Source organism: Entelurus aequoreus, linkage group LG02 (assembly GCF_033978785.1).
Source record: "Entelurus aequoreus isolate RoL-2023_Sb linkage group LG02, RoL_Eaeq_v1.1, whole genome shotgun sequence".
NCBI classification, from domain to species: domain Eukaryota; kingdom Metazoa; phylum Chordata; class Actinopteri; order Syngnathiformes; family Syngnathidae; genus Entelurus; species Entelurus aequoreus.
In genome coordinates this window covers 53,131,189-53,156,345 of record NC_084732.1, presented here as the reverse complement: position 1 = coordinate 53,156,345, position 25,157 = coordinate 53,131,189, and the positions used below count along the sequence as shown (strand labels likewise).

Here is a 25,157-nt window from a genome sequence, read left to right as displayed (position 1 = left end):
GCTGCTGCCATTTCTAATAAAAAGTAGTGTATAGTTCTAACTTATGCTTGTCAGTAGCGCTAACAATTTAAAAAGGGCTGAGAGTGAGAAGACGCAGTCTAAGTGGTGGCACGTAAATAAGACCTGCCCACAAAACGGTGCATCCTGAAGAGACGGTCAGAAAGCCGCTTGAAAATGGTTTGTAAAACATAATACATGAAACATTTTCACAAAAAAAACCAACACAATTACATGTTATGTAGACCACAAGGAAGTGTTTTAAATGTTGAAATAAAATCATAATATGACCCCTTTAAGTGACATTAGACTTTGTTATGCAATAGTTTAACTCTTGACAATTAGGAATGGTAATGTTTACTTAATTAACTGACTTAATGCAGCCATTCTCAAATATTTTCTGTCATGTCTCTCCTTTAAGGGGACTAAAATGTTTACGTGCCCCTGAATAGAGACACTATTGATATCCGGCTAATATGTATTTATCTGTACAAACCCTTGAAGGTTAGAATTTTTCAAAGATACACATAAAGCTTGGGTTTTGGAAGAGGAGGAGTGAGGTAGCATCACTTGCACCAGTGCCGTGACGCTATATCATAATCCAGCCTTGATACTAAAAAAAATATATATATATCAACCTTGCCTTTCAGCCTTCGCCCTCTTATGTCAGCTTACCCCCAGGGGGGTCTGCCTTACTATTTGAGATCATAAGGTGTTTATGGTGGCGACAGTTTGACTCTAAAAGAAGGGTGTCAAACTTGTTTGAATTGAGGGCTAAATTGCAGTTATGGTTTCCCTCAGAAGGCAGGTGTTCCAGTAAAAATATATATGACCTCATGACATTATTACATAACTGCCTATGCATTTGATTCATATATTTTTTTGTACAACTTAATAGGAAATTTGTTTGAAATCATCAGTCAATCGGATATTTAACTATTTATTTTAAGAAAAAATTTGAATACAAATGTTTTAATATTTGTTTCATTATTAAATGATAACGTTTAAAATGCAGTAAATGCATTGTTATGTCTAAATTAAAATAAATACATTAAGTACGAAAAGATAAAGTACTTTATTGACACATTTTATTACCAGGTTTCCGTGTGCCATATAAAATTATGTGGCGGGCCAAATCTAGCCCACAGGCTTTTGAGTTTGACACCTGTGCTTTAAAACTAAATATTTTTAATTTCCTGCGGGATAACTGATTCTACATTTAAACAAATTAGGGCATTTAAGTTTCACTGTATATTACTGGAAGTCTGTGTGCACTCTTTACTATGGAGCTACCGGTTTGTGTTTACCTGTGTCACTTCCGGTCACATGCTCATTGTGGATCTGCTGGAACCCAGGGATGGGTCGAGTGGTTAAGTACCAGACAGCATGGAGCACATCAGTAGCATGGACCCGGTTATGATCTGCGGATGATTGTAACGCAATAAGCTGGGAGTTGATGGCATTTGGCTAGAAGTGAAACTTTGTGTTTTGCAGCACAGCAATAGACATGAGCACAGTGTGATGACAAATTAACAAAACAGTGAACGAAGATACATCTTCCTAGAAGGCCTATAGCGCTGTGTGAACACTCACAGGGAATGTCCCTGTAGCCATTTTCCAGAGCAAAGAAGTATGTCATGAACTCCCTCACAGGGATCTTGAAAATTTCAAACAGACACGTATCCTGGAAAAGGGTGTAAGTCACCTGGGGAAATACAAACCAGCTTTACTGAAACACACATCAGAACAAAAGGTAACCACATCAGTACCATCAAACAAACATGACTGCATTATTTACAGACCTCTTTTTTGAAGTTGAAAAAATATGTTTCAGTATTAACAAATGACTTGACAGACGTATTGATGCAACAAACAACATAAACTGCATTAAAATAAGCTTGCCTACAAAGGATTTATCCAGAAGGGACAAACATAGTGACCACAGCTTTGTAGCACAAATAAAGACACCCGAGAGCTACTTTGCAATCCCAGTACTAACATAGCTGAGTATTCGTCCTGTCTTTCCTCCTGTTTTGTCCACCAGGTCAAAGATCTGGAAGTTCCAGGTGTTCATCCTCTCCATGAGGGCTTCATGGTCTTCCAGCATCGCGTCTAGTCTGAACTCCTGATCACCCTGGAGGGGAAGCACCAAATGAGTATATATAGTACAGATTAGCCTTGCAAACCCATGACTGTTCCACTGGGTTTTCCGTGTTCTGGGATAAAAATGTACCTCTAATTCCTGAGTCTGCTGCTCTGTGCCTGAGCGCTGCTCCTGTGTCTGACCCTGATCCCCTGTGGTGCAGGACTCTGCAGACAAGTCCACCTCCACGCTCTCCTCCCTGATTAAAGGCTCTACTGGGAAATCCGGCCCTTCACCTGATGCTCACAGATGGACAAGAAGATTTATAGCGCTAGAAGGATTATATTTACAGATATCCACTAATCTTGGTGTCCAGTAGAAGACAAAACAGTCACTAGACATGTCACTGTCAAATAATGTGTATTTTTAGTAGGGAAGCCAAAATTAATGTAGGTTAATCCATAAATGGGTTGTACTTGTATAGCGCTTTTCTACCTTCAAGGTACTCAAAGCGCTTTGACAGTATTTCCACATTTACCCATTCACACACACATTCACACACTGATGGCGGGAGCTGCCATGCAAGGCGCTAACCAGCAGCCATCAGAGGCAAAGGGTGAAGTGTCTTGCCCAAGGACACAACGGACGTGACTAGGAAGGTAGAAGGTGGGAATTGAACCCCAGTAACCAGCAACACTCCGATTGCTGGCACAGCCACTCTACCAACTTCGCCACGCCGTCCATCATCATCATTTCTAATCTGATCCAATTTTTTAAATTGGTATTCTTAAACGACTCATCTGCAGCGCACAATGACTCAAACTCTTTGAAATGTCTCTGGCAAAGCTTTTCTGGGTAGTATGTACAAGCAGTGTTACGTTCATGCATGCACAAATGGGCAGTAGATCCGGTAGTGACAGGCCGCAGAACCAAACAAGTCAATATGGAAGATGTTAAACAATGGTCCACTCTATGGTAAATATGAGTATTTAAGAACAGTAGACCGACCTGTTAAGTACATTTTGAAAACACATGAGAAAAATATACCTCTAATTACCTTATTATTAACACAAAGGAAGCAACCGGTCCAAATTAAAGGGACTGTTTGCAACTTGCTCACGGTTACATTTTTCAAACCAAAAAATCTAACAAAAACAGCAACGTCTAGCTTATGTTACCATTAGTGATTTAACATAACATATATTAGGCTCAAGCTTAGCCGTTAGTATGGTTTATTGTTATCGTTCTATAGTGTGTAGTGTAGCATGTTTAGCTAGTTCTCATCCTCCAGTGAGGATGTTACATGTCAGAAACAGTTAATTTGAATGACATTGATACTTGTAAGACACAGTTTATTTCAAGGATATTGATAATTGTAAGAAATTTAATTTATTTCAGTGATATTGTTACTTGCAAAAAACAGTTTATTTCAGCGATAGTGATACCCGTAATAAATAAAGTCATTTTGGCTAAGGAGGTGAGGATTGCTGACTTAAAAATATTTGTGATTCCCACTGTGGAAGAAACTTAACCACAACATTGTGTTGAAGAATTTTCGATTTCGCTGTCAAATTTGCTGGACACAGCTAGAATCCATCCATCCATCCATTCACATGTTATCAAAATGCATTATCACAATATGAAAATAGTATTAAAAGCTCTATAGTCTGAAAAATGTTTTTCATTTATATCGTACATTGTCTATAACGTGCAACCATCCAGCCATCCATTTTCTACCGCTTGTCCCTTTTGGGGTCGCGGGGGGTGCTGGAGCCTATCTCAGCTGCATTTGGGCGGAAGGCGGGGTACACCCTGGACAAGTCGCCACCTCATCGCAGGGCCAACACAGATAGACGGACAACATTCACACTCACATTCACACACTAGGGCCAATTTAGTGTTGCCAATCAACCTATCCCCACGTGCATGTTTTTGGAGTTGGGAGAAGCCGGAGTACCCAGAGGGAACCCATGCAGTCACGGGGAGAACACCATAGTCTGAATGATTGTGTTTTGCGAATGAGTAGCGACCGGCCTTGGGTGTGCCCGCCTCTCACCAAGTCAGCTGGAATGGACTCCAACTTACCTGAACTGTAATGAGGATAAATTATGTAGAAAATCAATGAATAATATCTAATCGTGATTATTCGAAATAGGTCCCGAGCGACCCAGTGATTTATCTGATTTTTCATTGTTTGACAGCACTAATTATTAGATTAAATTATATTTACCTGAGCGCCTGCGTTGGGCCTCGCTCAGGAGTGGCTGATGGACTTCTCCTGAATCGCCGCTGGAAACTCCCTTTGGCATCTGACGCCCGCAGCTAGCGTGGGCAGAGAAGGCAAGTCTCGTGCATGGTTGATAATGAACACATCAAAACCAAAACATTCCTGTCACTTTTTACCTGGTGCAAAGAGGTAAAACGGTGCTACGGAATGCCTGCTGGAAGTCACATGAGCTGAGTGGGTAGCCCAAATGCTTGTGCAAGTTCAGATTGACACTAGGCTTTGTCAGGAAGTCTGCTGTGTCTGGAAACTCTACAGGCGATCGGGTGACCAGGGACAATGAAGAACCTGTGGCTACACTTTGAGGACTGTGGCTGGGAGAGCTGAGGGGACTCAGGCTAGGAGATGTGCCTAAAGAAGTTAAAAAATAAGGACTGTTTGAAAAAACATGAACTTTTTGATCAAAACAGAAGGTTCTGAACTCAGGTCCCACCTGCTCTTCTGGAACCTGCATGGTACGTGAGGGTGACAGAAGAAGACCTCTGCTTGGGAATGGTAAGCAGGTTTGCATTTGGCCCATTAGAAAGACCTGAGCTACAAGCAAAAATCAAACACATATTTTCAGTCTATGTTTTACTAAGGAGCTCAGACGCTCAGCTGGTAAAACAGATATGCACTGCCCTCTTGTGTAGGAAGGGATTCACTACAGACGGTTTATCATTTTCCTGACTCGTTTTAAATTTCCAAATAAAAGTGTAGTCTAATGAATACATTCTGCATGGATTCTAATCAGAATAAAACTCTTAAATGATGCACCTTACAATGAAAATAAAAATAACAATATCTGTGTTTGTATTTGTTGGCAGATAAAAAATTAATCTTAACAGTGAAACTGTCTATGTCAAACACAATCCATTCCAAAATCTTTAATTTCAAAGCGCTTTCCCCGGAGAAAAAAGTCTAAGGGATTCTTTATCAAGTGTCTAGCCAATGTTTTTATTAACATTTAAACATTATTCAATGTCATAAAAATGTAAACACAAATTAACTATTGTAAAAAAAATCAACAACAATAAAGTACAACTATATCCTACGAAGTTGTCTGCCGTTGTACCACTTTTGGGGTACACTCGACTGGGGGGGGTTCCTGTGTATTTTGAAATCATTAAAGAATGTGCTACACGGCTGAGGGACGTCTAGTCAGATGGATCCCTAAGCATTGAAAAAATATATAATTTGTTTTTTATTGCTCCACAGAAGAAAGAAAACCATGTAGCATGTCTACCCAAGATTAAAGTAAAATCTATCTTCAAGCTGATTTATCAGGTCAAGCATTCAATATTTATAAAAGAGACAATGTAATGCTAGTGGTAAAAGCAACAACACAATATTGTAACTAATGCACAAAAATGCATTTTTCTATAAGGTTACTTTTGAAATGTTGTCATGTGTACAACATCTTAATTAATACATAGTGTTAATTTGTTAGCGTTAAATCGTTGCAGATCTATTTAAAAATGATACCAGATCGTTCATGTACACTGCGAAGTCAAAGTTTTAGAGTGTCTGTTAATCAACAGTATAGAATGACAGGATGTTATGATGTCTGTAAGGGATTTATAAAATATGGCGCATGCTGTTTAGTTTGTGTGGAGAGACAATATGATATGTGTGAACATTTGTGTATGTTGATACCTAGCCATGTTAAGGTCAGGGTGGGATCTCTTGCCATTGTTGCGGTCCCACCGTGATGAAAGAGAGTCAAGTGAAGGCAGCACAGAAGAGGAGGTGGAACTACGCCTGGGCTGAGGAGTCGGGAGGCTGTTTCTGCTACTCAACCCCTGGACAAAGGATAAAAAGACGATTAGTATAGATCCAGGATCCATCAATAAACATCTGTCCGAGCACACCTATTCTTCTTTACCTTGCAGCTGATGCAGCAGAGATTAGAATGTGTGTTTCCACAATAATTTAGCAGAAGATTCTAGTCTAGTCACCTGCGTCAATCACTACTACACTACAGCTTGACTCTAGCTTGGGTTCAGTCCCCAATCAGTGACAGTTTGACTGTGAGTGCAAATTGTTGTCTGTCTCTGTATGTGTGCCCTGTGTTTGGAGTTCGCCTTTTACCCCAAGTCAGCTGGGATAGGCTCCAGCTTCCTGCAACCCTGAAACATGTGTATGTATGTAAGCACTTTATCCAATTGTGCTCCTGTTTACTCCCCCTTCCATCCATCTATCCATTTTCTACCGTGTGTCCCGTTCGGGGTCGCGGGGGGTGCTGGAGCCTATCTCAGCTGCAATCTGGCGGAAGGCGGGGTACACCCTGGACAAGTCGCCACCTTATCACAGGGCCAACACAGATAAACAGACAACATTCACACACCAGGGCCAATTTGGTGTTGCCAATCAACCTATCCTATATTTAGGGGCGGCATGGCGTAGTGGGTAGAGTGCCCGTGTCAGAAACCTGAGGGTTGCAGGTTCGCTCCCCACCTCTTACCATGCCGTTGTGTCCTTGGGCAGGACACTTCACCCTTGCCCCCTGTGCCGCTCACACCAGTGAATGAATGTTGAATGAATGATAGGTGGTTGTCGGAGGGGCCGTAGGTGCAAATTGGCAGCCACGCTTCCGTCAGTCTACCCCAGGGCAGCTGTGGCTACGAAAGTACCTTACCACCACCAGGTGTGAATGAATGATGGGTTTTTAACATGTAAAGCGACTTTGGGTACTTAGAAAAGCGCTATATAAATCTCAGGTATTATTATTATTATCCCCAGGTGCATGTCTTTGGAGGTGGGAGGAAGCCGGAGCCCACGCAGCCAAAAATCTGAATGTTATATTATGACACAAAACAGTTATGTTGAAAAAACGGAATGTTATATTCTGACAAAAACACACAACAGTTAAATTGACTATCATAAGAGTTAAGAATTTAATTAATTCAATGTGTGCTTGGCCTTACTATGTAATATGCCTTTTAAAAAGAAAATAATATTATATGAAAAACAATACAATAGAATGTATTACAAACAGCAACAGTATTTGTGTAAGGTAATAAATAATGTGCAGCATTTACCTTAGAGAGCAACCGCAGTGAAGTTGGTTTCAAGCTGATTGTTGGATATTTGCCTCTGTAGTTACAGCAGCAGTTCACACTGACTGTGCCCAGACTGTTCGAGAAGTGCCGCTCTAAACGCTGGTAATACAGTATATACAGTGGAACCTCGCGTTATATTTGTGTCTCAATGTTGAGGTCGCAAAGGCATATTTTGAGGACAGAAACATACGTTTTGCAAGCACTAACATTATATTTTGAAAATAAATTAAACTCAACAATATATATTTTTGAGCGAATATAAATGTATTTTGCGCATAATAAAAGTGTTTGCTTGTTTGCTATTTACACTCAATAATTAGTGCTGTCTGCAGTCAGACGGATGCCTCTCTGGCGCCCCCTTTCTTCCGCTCTTTCAACCTCACCCTTCTCCGCATTACACTTGTTTTCTGCACTCAAGTTTAGACATACCCATCCATCCATCCATTTCCTACCGCCTGTCCCTCTCGGGGTCGCGGGGGGTACTGGAGCCTATCCAAGACATATTTCTGTCAAAAAGGCAACCAATTAGAGAACTGGACAAATGTACTTTGATTGGCTGCTTGGTCTCTAATGAGATCGCACTAAAAAACTTTTCAACATGGCGACGCAGCCTGTATGGAACGAAAAGAGAGACTTCAAAAAATAAGTACCCGGTAAGTCTTTATTTATTAATTTAAAACATCTGAAAACAGACTGGGGTGACAGTATCCATCCATTTACTACCGCTTGTCCTTTTCGGGGTCACAGGCGGTGCTGGAGCCTATCTCAGCTGCATTCGGGCAGAAGGCGGGGTACACCCTGGACAAGTCGCCACCTCATCACAGGGCCAACACAGATAGACAGACAACATTCACACTCACATTCACACACTAGGGCAGTGGTTCTCAAACTTTTTTTGTCATCCCCCACTTTGGACAAGGGGGAGTTTTCAAGCCCCACCTGCCCCCATCACCCCAACAGAACGCTAATGCCAAGCTTAACATTTTCAAATTTATCGAACATCAAGTAACATCAAGTTTTATACATTCAAACTCAATAACATAAAATAAAATCAAGTTCAATAATAAATAAAATAACTGTGCAGCTGTGGTATAACTTGCATCAGTTCAATATCAAATAAAATAACTTGCATCAATTCAATAATAAATAAAACAAGTGTTATAACTTGCATCAAGTTCAATAATAAATCAAAAAAAGTGTTATAACTTGCATCAAGTTCAATAATAAATCAAAAAAAGTGTTATAACTTGCATCAAGTTCAATAATAAATCAAATAAAAGTGTTATAACTTGCATCAAGTTCAATAATAAATCAAATAACTTGCATCAAGTTCAATAATAAATAAAACAAAAGTGTTATAACTTGCATCAAGTTCAATAATAAATAAAACAAAAGTGTTATAACTTGCATCAAGTTCAATAATAAATCAAAAAAAGTGTTATAACTTGCATCAAGTTCAATAATAAATCAAATAAAAGTGTTATAACTTGCATCAAGTTCAATAATAAATAAAACAAAAGTGTTATAACTTGCATCAAGTTCAATAATAAATCAAATAAAAGTGTTATAACTTGCATCAAGTTCAATAATAAATCAAATAACTTGCATCAAGTTCAATAATAAATGAAAATAAAAGTGCCACTTTGCAATCTTTGCCAAAAAAAGGAGGCCAGGGCAAGTGAACATGAGTTTTACAGTACTCCAGCATTAGTGGCTGCAATGAGCCTGTTTTGCACTGCACAGCTTTTCAAATCGGGGTTGCAGGCTTGACACTGCCACTGTTAAAACCTCATTGAATTCGGGGCTGAGCTGCCTTGACGCGAGTGTTTCCCGGTGAATGACACATTGTGTCCAATGCGCATTTGGCGCAACCCTCTTTATTAGAGCCTGCAGCCCGTTTCTTGACTTTGCCATGCGCGCCATCAGAGCAAAAGCCCACACGGTTTTCCCATTTAAGGTCGTGTTCTTTGAGGAAACTGTCCATTATCTTGAACAGCTCATCAGCAGTGGCTCTATTTTTTATGTATTTGCAAAACAGCAAATCCTCGCACAGTGACTCGCCATTCACAAAGCTTCCGCTTAGCCCCGCCCCCATTAGTTACTGTTGCTGTCTGTCAAACTTTCGCTCCTACCTAGAAATGTAAAGCATACAGGAAAAATAAGTAATTTACATTTATCTATATAGCGGATTTCACAGACAGAATCACAAAGTGATTTCCAGTGTGTATAGAAAATGAAAGCATAGTAAAAAAAAAAAAAAAAGAATATAATAATAAAAAAATAAAAAAAATCTAAGTGAAATTTCCTCCCGTTCCTCGCGCCCCACCTGTCATGTCTCTATTCCCCACCAGTGGGGCGCGCCCCACACTTTGAGAAACGCTGCACTAGGGCAAATTTAGTGTTGCCAATCAACCTATCCACAGGTGCATGTCTTTGGTTTATTTTCAAAATATAATGTCTGTGCTTGAAAACATTTTTCTGTCCTCAAAATCTGCCTTGCGACCTCTACATTAAGACAAATATAACGGCATACGTTTACGAACACCTCTATTTGCGGCTTTTTTTCGTTTACAAAAGTTTACATCGTGCCAAATATGCCTTTGTGTGCGAACCATGTCTTGGCGTACAAACGCTTCATTCATTCAGTCCATCATTTTGCATGCCGCTTGAAGCCATCAGAGGCTGCCATTTTGATGACACCAAAACTCGTACACACGGGTACGGCTATTTTGAAGAGTGGGCCCTCCCTACGTCACATCTTGTTTACATCCAGTACACACAGGTGCGGCAATTTCGAAGAGCTTTAACGGCGAGCGGCACTTCTGACGAGTTTATTTCCACAATTGTCGTACCTTGTGTGGGTCAGAGCTGTGTCAACCTGTCTTAGAGATCACTTTTGTCTAATAAAAAAATGCTTTAAATGTGTCCAAACTCTCACAGTATTGCTCTATAGCTTCGGGTTGCCAGACAACTGCTTTGAGCTAGCGTTTTAGTTAGTTAGCCTCTGGCTTGCGGCCCCTTTATTTTGAGGATTTTATCAGCGAAGGGTAATTTGTTCCACAGCCAGTCTTTAGCTAGCAGTGACGACGTGAAGTCACTGCTTGTTTATCACTCCGAAACTTCCTAAGTGTTCAACAATGTCACAAATATTAGCCAACACAACGTAAAATGATTTTCCTTTTTATGTTTATTATTATGGCAACATGGTTGGTTAAAGTTTTGGAGCGCACCAACAAGCCTTTGTGTGTGTGTGTGTGGTGTGTGTGTGTGTGTGTGTGTGTGTGTGTGTTGTGTGTGTGTGTGTGTGTGTGTGTGTGTGTGTGTGTGTGTGTGTGTGTGTGTGTGTGTGTGTGTGTGTGTGTGTGTGTGTGTGTGTGTGTGTGTGTGTGTGTTTAAGCTTGCTCTTACGTGAGCCATTACCCCCTTGTTATGTTTATAGAGATATACATTATAATGTCTTAAATTGTGCAGTTTTATTTTTTACTAAAATAGGCAAGGCAAGGCAAGGCAACTTTATTTGTATAGCGCTTTTCATACACAAGGCAGACTCAAAGTGCTTCACAGACAACAAAGTGAATGGAAGAAAATAAAAGCAAAATTAAAATGCAGACAATAAAAATAAAAACAGTGCGAACGTTAAAAGTTAAAAGATTAAAAGATTTAGCTGAAAGCTAAGGTGAACATAAAAGTTTTCAGTCTAGTTTTAAAAGTAGTCAGAGTTGGGGAAAGTCTGACATCTTCAGGAAGTTTATTCCAGCTATTTGTTGCATAGTGACTGAATGATGCGCTCCCTTGATTTGAGTTTACTCTGGGAACCGCTAACAGATTGGTCTCAGAAGATCTTAGTGATCTAGAGGGCTTATATAGTGGGAGCATATCGGTGATATACTTCGGCCCTAGACCATGTAGTGATTTATAGGGACTTTTGTTGAGGCTAGAACCAATAGTTCATGTTTAATTGATTTTTATGGGGAACTCTGCTTCAATATACAAACTTTTCGGTTTACAAACCATGTTCAAGAACCAATTATGTTCGTAAACCAAGGTTCCACTGTACTTGAGAGTGGGGCTGCATGATTTTCAGAAAATAAAATGTATATTTTTCTACTAAAAATTGTGATTACGAGTTTAATTGCATAAAACTGCTAAAAGGATGAGTGAAGGAAGTATAATCATTTTGGACTATCAATGAACATATTACGTTAAGCAATAATCTACTTTCAAAAAGATTTGAGTTTATGTGGACTGCGCTCTCTTCTGGATTACTGAAAATCTGCTTTGATGAGAGAAAGACATCATGTTGCTGAACCGGAGAAATAACCAATAAAAACTATTGTGACCACGGTTCAAGCTGCTGTAATGGATGGTTGCTTTCACCATCCTTGGCTGCTTGTTGTAGCCTTTTCGTAGTCCACACGTTTCAAACTAAGAGGCTGCTGTACACCGGAGAAGTTCCTTCAGCCATTTTATACTGTCACTATTAAAACTTTTTGCAAATACTGTAAAGTGGTGTTTGTCATTAGTGCACTGACAGCATCGGCTGCAGAGCACACTACATTACTGTTTTCTGTTAACAATTTTGATTGGTCAACACGCCAAGGATGTGCGGCTGGACAATTCTCACATGTCTTTAACTCAAATACCACAGATGTAAGAGAGAAAAAAAAATTAACAAAAAAACTCAGCACCTTATGGTTAGGTTATTGCAGTAATTAAAACTTTATTGTTGATTAATTGTGCAGCCCTACTTGAGCGAGCAAACCTCTGCAGTGTTCCTTTCAAGCTGCTTCTCTATCGGACAAACCATCAAGATCTTCTCCATATTTTTGTGGATGGATGCCTTTTGGATCTTGTTTGGCTGGCACAGGAGCTGGATGCTACTTTAGTAGGTGCCCACTAGCACTGCTGCGCTCGAGCTGCCTCGCCGGGTCGACTGCACGGTAGGTCGTGTTTTGTTTCTTTGGTTCGGAGGGTGTCTGCCACCTCTCAGATGGGATGTTTTGTGACTCTTGCAGGGTGGAATGACTTGTAACTATTCTTCTTTCCTTACGCAACATACTCAGAACTCAAATTTATGCTCGCAACTTAAAGAATAACAAAAAGCCAAGAGACAGCTCATATCTCAAAATATTTAGTCGGGGTACTTATAAGTTGAAGAAACACTGTACATTACTTTCTAGTAAAAGTGCATTATTGTGGAGGAAAAACGTATCCCATGTTACGTCTGGGTCGCATTGTTGCGGTGGTCGTGTCCCCAAGATGCAGAAAGCACGGCAGGAAGGCAGCGTGCAGGTAAGATGCTTATTTATTCCCAATAAGCAAGGGTAAAAATACAAAAAAGCAGACATGCCGAAACTGCGGCATCGGCATGGGAACCTGTGGCAAAGCTTACCACATGAACGAGCAAGAGGCTAGTAACAAGTAGGAGTAACCAAACTGTCACATGTTGCGAACAAGACTTCAGGTATAGTGTGGCGCGAGGCAGGAATAAATAGCTCTCTGATTAGTGACCGGAGCAGGTGAGTGTCCCGGCCACTAATCAGAGGCAGGTGACGAAAATCAGCACCCGTGGCAGCTAAGAAAACTAACAAAGGTGCTGAAACAGAAATAGACAACAACTAAGGATATTCCAAATTAAACATAACGTGACCTGGGCAACGGATCATGACATCCCACTGGGCATCTGCAGTTCTGTGATATTAGTGTAAATGTGTAGCTGTTCAACAAAACTAGCTAACTTTAACAGCCTTTTGAAAAACTATTAATTTACAAGTAAAACAGCATAACTTCATCAAAATTTAAATAAGAGTTTTAGGTCCAATATTTTGTACTTGCCACAAAACTCAGGAAATTAAATTTTTTTAAATAAATTTGACTATGACATATAACTCAGTACTATGGATCGTTTTTCATTCAAAGTACCGGTACTAAGAAATTATTGTGGCTAATCATACAGTATAACTAAAGGCTACTACATGTAGTAGTTAACATATTTGGCAAAATGCTACTAATAATTTTTAACAAGCACAAAGTTAGGTGAGAGGTTCAGTTTTGTTCTGCATTTGTTGGTTGGTTATATAATTTGTTAGAAAAAAACGACACAACCCACTTCTATGAAATCTGTAGAGAGCTGGTACATGGACCAAGAACTCAACACATGGTGGTGCAGATCAGGAAAAAGCAGTTCTTCTGAAATAGTGGAGAAGGCTGCACTGAGGATCAATTTAAATGTATTATTATTTATTGAGTTTATTTACTTTTATATTTCAGTATCAAATGGTTCAAGTCTCTCTAAAATGTTTATAGTTTAAATAAGGATTACATTTGTTTTATTAATTTTGGCATATCAGGGAACGTTAAATCTTTTTGTTACAGACTAAAAAAACTATCTTAATAAAAAATATTATTTGTTGTAAGTTTATCTATATGTTTTTAAATGTTAATAAAGATACAATGTAATGCAGAGGTGCACTTATAACAATGTTATTGACAGATTACTAGTGTTGCCAACATGGCGACTTTGTTGCAAAAACTGGCAGCTTCTAGCAACTTTGAGGTGCAAGCACACATCAGTTACAGTCTTAAAGGCCTACTGAAACCCACTACTACCGACCACACAGTCTGATAGTTTATATATCAATGATGAAATCTTAACATTGAAACACATGCCAATACGGCCGGGTTAACTTATAAAGTGCAATTTTAAAATTCCCGCCACACTTCCGGTTGAAAATCTCCTTTGGATATGATTTATGCGTGTGACGTCATAAAATGCACGGAAGTGTTTGGGCCCTATTGGACACAATACACAAAGCTCTGTTTTCTTCGACAAAATTCCACAGTATTCTGGACATCTGTGTTGGTGAATCTTTTGCAATTTGTTTAATGAACAATGGAGGCTGCAAAGAAGAACGTTGTAGGTGGGATCGATCGGTGTCTTAGCGGCTAAGTACAACACTTACAGCAACACAACAAGGACTACTTACCCTGATAGAAGACGCCTAGCTGATGCTTGCCGCCAAACCCACGGATGAAGTCCTTCGTCGCGCCGTTGATCGCTGGAACGCAGGTGAGCACGGCTGTTGATGGGAAGATGAGGGCTGGCTGGCGTAGGTGGAGCGCTAATGTTTTATCATAGTTCTGTGAGTTCCGGCTGCTAAGTTGCTAAATTAGCTTTAGCGTCGTTAGCAACAGCATTGTTAAGCCTTACCAGGCTGAGAATTTTTAACCGTGTAGTTACATGTACATGGTTTAATAGTATGTTTGCTCTTCTGTCTATCCTTCCAGTCAGGGGTTTATTTATTTTGTTTCTATCTTCATTTGAGAACAATGCTAGCCCGTTAGCTCAGTAGCTAAGTGTGTCACCGATGTATTGTCTTGGAGATAAAAGTCACTTTAAATGTCCATTTCGCGTGCTCGACTCTCATTTTCAAGAGGATATAGTATCCGAGGTGGTTTAAAATACAAATCCGTGATACACAATAGAAAAAGGAGAGAGTACATAGTTCTGTGAGTTCCGGTTGCTAAGTTGCTAAATTAGCCTTAGTGTCGTTAGCAACAGCATTGTTAAGCCTTACCAGGCTGAGAATTTTTAACCGTGTAGTTACATGTACATGGTTTAATAGTATTTTTGCTCTTCTGTCTATCCTTCCAGTCAGGGGTTTATTTATTTTGTTTCTATCTTCATTTGAGAACGATGCTAGCACGTTAGCTCAGTAGCTAAGTGTGTCACCGATGTATTGTCTTGGAGATAAAAGTCACTTTAAATGTCCATTTCGCGTGCTCGACTCTCATTTTCAAGAGGATATAGTATCTAAGGTGGTTTAAAATACAAATCTGTGATCTACAATAGACAAAGGAGAGAGTGTGGAATCCAATGAGCCAGCTTGTACCTTAGTTACGGTCAGAGCGAAAAAAGATACGTCCATCACTGCCTCTCAAGTCCTTCACTGTAACGTTCCTCATCTACGAATCTTTCATCCTCGCTCAAATTAATGGGGTAATCGTCACTTTCTCGGTCCGAATCTCTCTCGCTCCATTGTAAACAATGGGGAATTGTGAGGAATACTAGCTCCTGTGACGTCACGCTACTTCCGGTACAGGCAAGGCTTTTTTTATCAGCGAGCAAAAGTTGCGAACTTTATCGTCGATTTTCTCTACTAAATCCTTTCAGCAAAAATATGGCAATATCGCGAAATGATCAAGTATGACACATAGAATGGATCTGCTATTCCCGTTTAAATAAAAAAAAAATCATTTCAGTAGGCCTTTAAATGAGCAGTGACGGGTGCTGCCGGTCAGATGGTGCTGCTGCTGTGCGAGGCGAGGAGACCCACACGCCGCCAGACTGCAAATGAAATGCGCATGTGCAAAGCTGCCAATTTTTCTGCCTTGGTTTACAAAGCGAGATGTAAATGTAAATATGTATTCACTGTGATGTCAAGCTAATACAAATCACTGTAACGTCCCAATTCCATTGTTCATGTTATTCATTAGATTTGGTTTGTTAGTTTTGATTAAAATTGATACTCTAACTTTTAATAATGAATTGATTGATTTAAAAAAACAACAACTAAGAATCAAAAGAAGAAAGTACATTTTCAGTTCTAATCATGCAAATGCAAATGAGGTGTTGACGTCATCTGGCGACTTCTAGCGACTTTTAGGACAACCAATAGCAATTTTCCACTGCAGATTACAGAATTTATATTCGCGACGGTGGGCGAGGTTTGGTGGTAGCGGGGGTGTATATTGTAGCCCGGAATAGTCAGGGATGCAAGGGATTCTGGGTATTTGTTCTGTTGTGTTTATGTTGTGTTACGGTGTGGATGTTCTCCCGAAATGTGTTTGTCATTCTTGTTTGTTGTGGGTTCACAGTGTGGCGCATATTTGTAACAGTGTTAAAGTTGTTTATACGGTCACCCTCAGTGTGACCTGTATGGCTGTTGGTCAAGTATGCCTTGCAGTCACTTTCGTGTGCATTCAGAAGCCGCATACAACATGTGACGGGGCCGGCACGCTGTTTGTATGGTGAAAAAGCGGACGCGTCGACAGGTTGTAGAGGACGCTCAAGGCAGTGCCATCATGGCACTCCCTTAAAGGCCTACTGAAACCCACTACTACCGACCACGCTGTCTGATAGTTTATATATCAATGATGAAATCTTAACATTGCAACACATGCCAATACGGCCGGGTTAACTTATAAAGTGCAATTTTAAATTTCCCGCTAAACTTCCGGTTGGAAACGTCTTTGGATGATGCGTATGCGCGTGACGTCACAACGGCAACGGAAGTATTCGTACCCAATGTGTCACCATACAAAAAGCTCTGTTTTCATCGAACAATTCCACAGTATTCTGGACATCTGTGTTGGTGAATTTTTGCAATTTGTTTAAAGAACAATGGAGATTGCAAAGAAGAAAGTTGTAGGTGGGATCGGTGTATTAGCGGCTGGCTGTAGCAACACAACAAGGAGTACTTACTTGGATAGCAGACGCGCTAGCCGATGCTAGCCGCCACCGCATCTGTGATCGGGTGAAGTCCTTCGTCGCGCCGTCGATCGCTGGAGCACGGGTGTTGAGCAGATGAGGGCTGGCTGGCGTAGGTGGAGCGCTAATGTTTTTATCATAGCTCTGTGAGGTCCGGTTGCTAAGTTGCTAAGTTAGCTTCGATGGCGCCGTTAGCAACAGCATTGTTAAGCTTCGACAGGCTGGAAAGCATTAACCGTGTAGTTACATGTCCATGGTTTAATAGTATTGTTGATCTTCTGTCTATCATTCCAGTCAGGGATTTATTTATTTTGTTTCTATCTGCATTGGAGCCAGATGCTATCACGTTAGCTCAGTAGCTAAAGAGCTTCGCTGATGTATTGTTGTGGAGATAAAAGTCACTGTGAATGTCCATTTCGCGTTCTCGACTCTCATTTTCAAGAGGATATAGTATCAGAGGGGGTTTAAAATACAAATCCGTGATCCACAATAGAAAAAGGAGAGTGTGTGGAATCCAATGAGACCTTGTACCTAAGTTACGGTCAGAGCGAAAAAAGATACACCCTGCACTGCCTCTAGATCTTCACTCTAACGTTCCTCATCCACAAATCTTTCATCCTCGCTCAAATTAATGGGGTAATCGTCGCTTTCTCGGTCCGAATCTCTCTCGCTCCATTGTAAACAACGGGGAATTGTGAGGAATCCTACCTCCTGTGACGTCACGCTACTTCCGGTATAGGTAAGGCTTTTTTTTATCAGCGACCAAAAGTTGTGAACTTTATCGTCGTTGTTCTACACTAAATCCTTTCAGCAAAAATATGGCAATATCGCGAAATGATCAAGTATGACACATAGAATGAATCTGCTATCCCCGTTTAAATAAAAAAAATCATTTCAGTAGGCCTTTAATATTGTTGTTCGGGTGAAAATCGGGAGAAATTCGGGAGAATGGTTGCCCCGGGAGATTTTCGGGAGGGGCACTGAAATTCGGGAGTCTCCCGGAAAAATCGGGAGGGTTAGCAAGTATGGGCTAAGCAGGGCAAAGACTAATCAGAATCAGAATCAGAATCAGAATCAGAATAGTTTTTATTGCCATTGTTTGAGAACAGGTTCACAAACTAGGATTTTTTTCTTGGTGCAATCGTGCAATATATAACACATATAACACAGATTTGGTAATAAAAAGAGCTGTAACTGAGCTATCAGATCTTGTTATAGACTTAGAAAGGATATTCAAAGGAGCTACTGTTAGGAGTTATTGTTCATGTGCCTGATGGCCAAGGGAAAAAAACTGTTCAGGTGGCGGGAGGTGTGGGTCTGGATGGACCATAGTCTCCTGCCTAAATGGGAGAGGGGAGAATAGTTTGTGTCCAGGGTGAGAAGAGTCAGCTGTGATCCGACCCACACGCCTCCTGGTCCTGAAGGAGAACAGGTCCTGGAGGGATGGGAGCTTGCAGCCAATGACCTTCTCAGCAGCATGTACGATGCGCTGCAGTCGATGCTTATCCTGGACTGTGACGCCGGGGAACCACACGGTGATGGAGAAGGTGAGGATGGACTCGATGATGGCTGAGTAAAACTGCACCAGCATCTCGGTCGGCACCTTAAGTTTCCTCAGCTGCCGCAGGAAGTACGTCCTCCGCTGGGCCTTCTTGATGAGGGAGCTGATGGTTGGCTCCCACTTGAGGTCCTGGGTGATGGTGGTGCCCAAGAAACGGAAGGAGTCCACAATGGAGACGGGGGTGGGAGAGTCAATCAGGGTGAGGGGGGATGGTGGGGCTGTGACTTTCCTGAAGTCCATGATCATCTCCACTGTTTTCTGGGCGTTCAGCTCCAGGTTGTTGAGGCTGCACCAGGACGCCAGCCGGTCCACCTAGGCGGTCTCATCGCCATCCAAGATGAGCCCGATGAGGGTAGTGACATCCGCAAACTTGAGCAGCTTTACGGACTGGTGACTGGAGGTGAAGCAGTTTGTATACAGGGAGAAGAGCCAGGGTGAAAGTACACAGCCCTGAGGAGTACCAGTGTTCGTGGTTCGACTGTCCGAGACAATCTTCCCCAGCCGCACGTGCTGTCTTCGGTCCGTCAGGAAGTCATTGATCCAACTGCAGAGGGAGTCGGGCACGCTGAGCTGGTAGAGCTTGTCTCGTAGCAGTCCAGGGAGGATGGTGTTGAAGGCAGAGCTGAAGTCCACAGACAGGACCCTAGCGTAGGTTAATGGGGAGTCCAGATGCTCCAGGATGAAGTGGAGGGCCAGGTTCACTGCATCATCCACAGACCTGTTGGCTCTGTAGGCGAACTGCAGTGGGTCCAGGAGGGGGGCGGTGATGTCCTTGTGGTGGGGCAGGACCAAGCGCTCAAAGGACTTCATGACCACAGACGTCAGCGCAACCGGCCTGTAGTCATTAAGTCCTGTGATCCGTGCTTTCTTGGGGACAGGGACAATGGTGGAGGTCTTAAAGCAGGACGGCACGCGGCATAGCTCCAGAGAGGTGTTAAAAATGTGAGTGAAGACAGGAGCCAGCTGATCCGCGCAGTGTCTGAGAGTGGAGGGGGAGTCACCATCCGGCCCGGGGGCCTTCCGCGTATTCAGCTTCAAGAACTGCCGGCGTACATCCTCCTCTCGGATGGAGAGGGCCTTTAAAGTCCTGTGATGTTCTTGGAGTCCTGTGATGTCCTTGGAGTCCTTTAATGAAGTGCTGGCGTTGGTGGGGAGGGTGATGGTGGGGGGAGCAGAGCTTTGATGAGCTGAAGGCCGTTCATGACGACAGTAATGTATGTTGAGGCCCTGAGCGAGAGTCCGGTCATTCAGGGCCTGGGGGGGCAGTGTTTCCCACAGGACAGGCATCTATTTGTGGTGGTGTGGTCGGGGGGCGGGGGGCGGCAGCGGCGATGACCAAGAAAAACGCGGAGTTGGAATATAATTACAACACTTTATGTACATATTTATATACAGATTTGAACAATTAGTTATTCAATGAAATATATTTATAAATTGTGGTTCTTAAAAAAATATATCTTATAAAATATAAAAGCTAAAATGTCTCTTTAATAAGTGCATACTAAATAATTTAACTTTAGCCTACTACTACAACCATATTATTTACCAGCAACATAAAGTGAAATTAGGACCCTTTTCATGAGAAAAGTGCATTTCTGATCTGACCCTGCTTTATTTTTCAGTGTTTGCTGAGTCTCACCTGTTGCCTCCGCCCTAGCTGGCTCTACATGCTGCCTGTCTTCCTCCTCTCCTACAACATCTCCCTGCGTACTTACTATCCCTTCCTCCTCACCCTCTCTTACTGCCTCAGCTGCGCCAGCTGCCACAGCTGCGGCACTAGTTGAAGCCTGGAAGTATTGGAAGCAAATACATTTTCACACTGATGGACGCCTGTTCACTTTCCTTATGAGATTTCTAAGTGTCTACACCGTTTTGATAATACCTCCTGTGGTCCGGACTGTAGGCCTACCTCCTCTCCAAGTCGAGCCCTTTTCGGCCGTTGAAAATATTTTTCTATACTCATCTGTGTGAAGGAGTGAACATCCAACATTAGAATTTATTACTAACGAGCAGAACCGCTCTATGTACAGTGCTGTCTAACCTTAAGCCGCAGCAGCTCAACACATGCAGGGTTCAACGTTAAGGTTTTTTTCTACTTGCCCGACTTCTCAAATCTACTTGCCCCAATATTTTTACTTGTCCTGCCTAGGTTTTTTTCTGGCCGTGTAGTGCTCATGGCTTATATCTTACTAAAATCCTTCCCGTTGGCTATTTACAACACTACACAGTATTTATTATTATTATTATTATTATGATCTATAATTACATTTAAATGGCATTGCATACATGTAAAATTAAATGCTATTTCACATTATTTGACCAGTAGCAGTTACACCCATCTGAACAGGTCAGCCACCTGTTTAAAGCCTGATCACAGTTGAAATCTTGAAATGAAGGGCCTTTAATGGCCAAAACATTAACCTGGACAACATTTTAACAGCTGGTTGGCTCAGATTTTATTCTTTTCATTGCATTCACATGCTGCAGTGGACAGTGGACAATTTAGCTTCAGTATTAATGCAGTATCTGAAGCACCGTCTCCACGTGTGTTTATTGACAACAGGGTTATAACCTGGACACGTTAGCTCGTCGGTATGGTAACAGGTGACTGTTACTGCGTGCGTCTGCCCCGGCCCCCGATTCAAACAGCGGCGGTGTTAATGAAGCAGCGTCAGGCTGCTCACCGTCAGTGAAACGCTCGGTGAAATCGCGGATTAACGTTAAATATATGACGAGCCGCGAGCGATGCAGCTATAACCTATCTCACCTAGTAGAGCACCCGCTGCGGCATCCCCAGTTTGATCCCACCTGACAGTCGCTTTGCTCCGCGTCAATCTCCCCTCTCACCCTCTCTCCCCCGTCTCTCTCCAGCTGTCCTTTCAAAATAAATGCATTCAAATCCCGAAAATAAAAATTAAGAAAATCCGAGTCGGTGCTGCACACTGCACAGGTTTGGACCACTTTTGAACTTGTTTGCCAAGACGTCTTACCCTTGTATTTTGATCCGGTCGGTCCGTTCTTCTTTTACTTCGTCGTCGTCGTCGTCTTCTTCTTCTTCTGGCCCACCAGGTGAATTAAGTGCTATTGGCGGAGTTACAATGCATAGTAGGCTACCGCCACCTACTGCACCGGAATTGTAACTACAAGCTACATTCACAGACAGAGTCCCATTGCTTTTATGAGCGGTCGAGCGAGTCAAAAGCCGAAAAATCTATTTGTGGCGGATGTAATTCTTTCGTGGCGGGCCGCCACAAATAAATTAATGTGTGGGAAACAGTGGGGGCTTTGGGCTTACAGTTCGTAAGGGCCCTTAGCCCTCTCCAAACGGCCGCAGAATCATTGGAGCGGAACTGTTCCTGTAGACGGTTAGAGTACACAGATTTAGCTTTCTCCACTTCCCTGTTGAAGTGGTACTTCGCTTCTCTGTAGGTACTCCGGTCCCCGCTTCTACACGCAGCCTCCTTCTTCTTGCGCAGCTGTCGGAGCTTGGGTGTGAACCAGGGCTTGTTGTTGTTATAACAAGCCCTGGTGCGCGTTGGAATGATGCGCACCTCATTGAACTGAATGTATAAGATCACAGTGTCCGTATACTCGTCCAGATTGTCCGTGGCCGCTCCGATTGCCTCCCAGTCTGTCGTCTCCAAACATGCACGCAGCTCCTCCACAGCCTCGGCGGTGAAACACTTAATGGTCCTCATAACAGGTTTAGCCAGTTTCAGTCTCTGTCTGTATGAAGGGATTAAGTGCACCATCACGTGATCTGATAGTCCGAGAGCAGCGCGCGGGACTGCATGATCCAAAGTGTTCTCCTCTCTGGTCGGGCATTTAATAAACTTCCTATAATTGGGTAATTCATGGCTCAAATTTCCCTTGTTAAAGTCACTAAGTACGATAACAAGAGAGTCTGGAAAAGACCGTTCCACATGTAAGATCTGGCCTGCAAGCGTGTGCAGAGCGTCACGCACGTCCGCGCCGGGCGGTATGTAGGCAGCCACCAGTATGAATGAAACAATCTCACGCGGTGAGTAAAAGGGCTTACAGTGAATGAAAAGATATTCCAGAGCAGGAGAGAAGTGTGATATCACTGTCTCGTCTGTACACCAGTTGCTGTTAATGAAGAAGCAGACTCCACCGCCTCTTTTTTTGCCGGAGAGCCCTGCGTCTCGGTCCGCGCGGAGAAGATGAAAGCCCTCCAGTTGAACCGCTCCCGCTCAGCCATGTCTCCGTGAAGCACAAAACACAAGATGAGGAAAAGTCCTTCTTTCTTCTCATCAGTAACTCTAGCTCGTCCATCTTGTTGGCAAGTGAGCGGACGTTGGAGAGAAAGATGCCAGGTAAGGGTGTGCGTAATCCCCGTCTGCGGAGACGGACAAGGGCGCCAGCTAGCTTTCCTCTTCGGTGCGGTTTCCCTCTTTTGATCAAAGAATGGACTAAATCTGCAGCTGACGCTAAGATGACCGGTAACAAGTCCGTAGGGGTGATGGATCTGATGTTCAGTAGCTCTTCGCGGGTGTAAGAGCATGTGGACACACAATTTACGCACAAAAACAAACAAAACAGAGCGCACGAGAGCACCGAGGCAGCCGTGATCGGCGCCATGATGATCAAATGTCCTCTCAAAAGCAAAAGGAGCAGCCATGTAAGGCAGAGGGCAACCACTTGCGCATTACCACCATCTAGAGCAGTGGTCTTTTTTTTTTGTCATGTGTGCTTACGGACTGTATCCCTGCAGATTGTATTGATCTACATTGATATATAATGTAGGAACCATAAATATTAATAACGGAAAGAAACAACCCTTTTGTGCGAATGAGTGTGAATGAGTGTAAATGGGGGAGGGAGGTTTTTTGGGTTGGTGCACTAATTGTAAGTGTATCTTGTGTTTTTTATGTTGATTTAATAAATATAAAAATAAATAAAAATATATATATTTTTTTTTTTCTTGTGCGGCCCGGTACCAATCGATCCACGGACCGGTACCGGGCCACGGCCCGGTGGTTGGGGACCACTGATCTAGAGGACTAAAGTGAAACTGTATAGTCTTTCACATTGAACTCAGACATGTCAATTGTGTATAGAAGATTGTTCAGCCTTGACGGAGGTATGCTCTCTCCTGACTGCCATTGTGATGTTGCTAATGTACTACTATATAAACTCTAGTGATGAGCTGACCCACCTTAATGGATTTGCGATCGTTCCTCTCGACAGTGTCGTCCAACTCATCACAGGGGTAGAATCCCGGAAAAGGCGTGAAAGGGTTCACCCGGGGGCGACACGAGCCTGAAAACGTGCCCATGAGGCTGGAGATGCTGTGCAGAGTGGAGATGGTGTGAGGCGACAAGGACAAATCCATCAGCAGCTCAGAAAGCAGGTTTCTGGCCTCGTTGATGACTGACAGGTCAACGCCATTGCCGCTCGCCGCACCCTGCCACACATTAAGGAAGAAGACTGTCAAGGTGCCGTCTGCGTCAAAGCAGGACTTTATAGTTGAGTTGAGTTTGAGTTTATTTCGAACATGCAAGCATACAACATGATACATCACAATTTCCAGTTTCTCTTTTCAACATGTTCGAAAAGGAGTAGGAAGAAGCAGAGCTTATTTAATCCTACCCCTTTTCTTTACATAACAGTTGCTGAAACTTTTTTTATTCACTTCCTGTTCTCAATTTTTTCACAATAAACTCCATATGTAATCACAATAAAAATAAATAAATAAATAATAGTAAGAATTTAATAATAATAATTGGTGAAGAAAGTCATATTTCATATGATGAGATAAGTAAGATTACTTTAAGAATGAATGAATGAATGGATGAAATAAATTGAAAATGTTTGTCATAGTTCTTCTTCTTTGTACTTTGTAAACACTTTAAGTTTGAAGAGTTTCTTGAAGTGGATCATATTAGTACATTGTTTGATTGCTTTGCTTAATCCATTCCATAATTTAATTCCACATACTGATATACTGAAGGTCTTAAGTGTTGTACGTGCGTACAAATGTTTTAAATTACATTTTTCTCTAAGATTATATTTCTCCTCTTTTGTTGAGAAGAATTGTTGTATATTCTTGGGTAGCAGGTTATAGTTTGCTTTGTGCATAATTTTAGCTGTTTGCAAATTCACTATGTCGTGGAATTTCAGTATCTTTGATTCAATAAATAAAGGATTTGTATGTTCTCTATATCCAACATTATGTATTATTCTAACTGATCTTTTTGTAACACCGTTAATGAATGAAGTGTACTTTTGTAATTATTTCCCCATATTTCTACACAGTAGCTCAGATATGGTAACACTAGTGAGCAGTATAGACTATGAAGTGATTTTTTGTCTGGAACATGTTTTGCTTTATTCATTATTGACGTGTTTCTTGCTACTTTATGTTGTATATTTTTAACGTGAGATTTCCAGTTCAATTTATCATCAATCATTATACCTAGAAATTTGGTTTCATTTACTCTTTCAATTTCTATTCCGTCTATTTGTATTTGTGTTTGACTTTCTCTTCTACTGTTACCAAATAGCATTATTTTAGTTTTACTAAGATTCAACGATAGTCTGTTTTTGTCAAACCATCTTTTTAATTTGTTAATTTCTTCTGTTATTATTTGTATTATCTCCTGTGTGTTCTCTCCTGAACAAAACGCTGTTGTATCATCCGCAAATAATACTAACTTTAAATCTTTTGTAACTTTACAAAT

At 41.7% G+C, this 25,157-nt stretch overlaps 1 protein-coding gene across 1 annotated transcript in view; it reads right to left on the bottom strand.

Moving 5' to 3' along the window:
• pde3b (phosphodiesterase 3B) overlaps positions 1-25,157 on the bottom strand; it is a 184,921-nt gene that overhangs the window by 46,792 nt on the left and 112,972 nt on the right. Inside the window, exons 3-11 of the mRNA XM_062029010.1 lie at positions 23,633-23,881; positions 6,000-6,145; positions 4,798-4,898; positions 4,484-4,715; positions 4,311-4,402; positions 2,231-2,382; positions 1,997-2,131; positions 1,591-1,702; positions 1,305-1,418 (exon numbers count right to left, since the gene is read on the bottom strand). Of these exons, the coding sequence (XP_061884994.1) occupies positions 1,305-1,418; positions 1,591-1,702; positions 1,997-2,131; positions 2,231-2,382; positions 4,311-4,402; positions 4,484-4,715; positions 4,798-4,898; positions 6,000-6,145; positions 23,633-23,881 (1,333 nt within the window). The remainder of the gene's footprint in view (positions 1-1,304; positions 1,419-1,590; positions 1,703-1,996; positions 2,132-2,230; positions 2,383-4,310; positions 4,403-4,483; positions 4,716-4,797; positions 4,899-5,999; positions 6,146-23,632; positions 23,882-25,157) is intronic.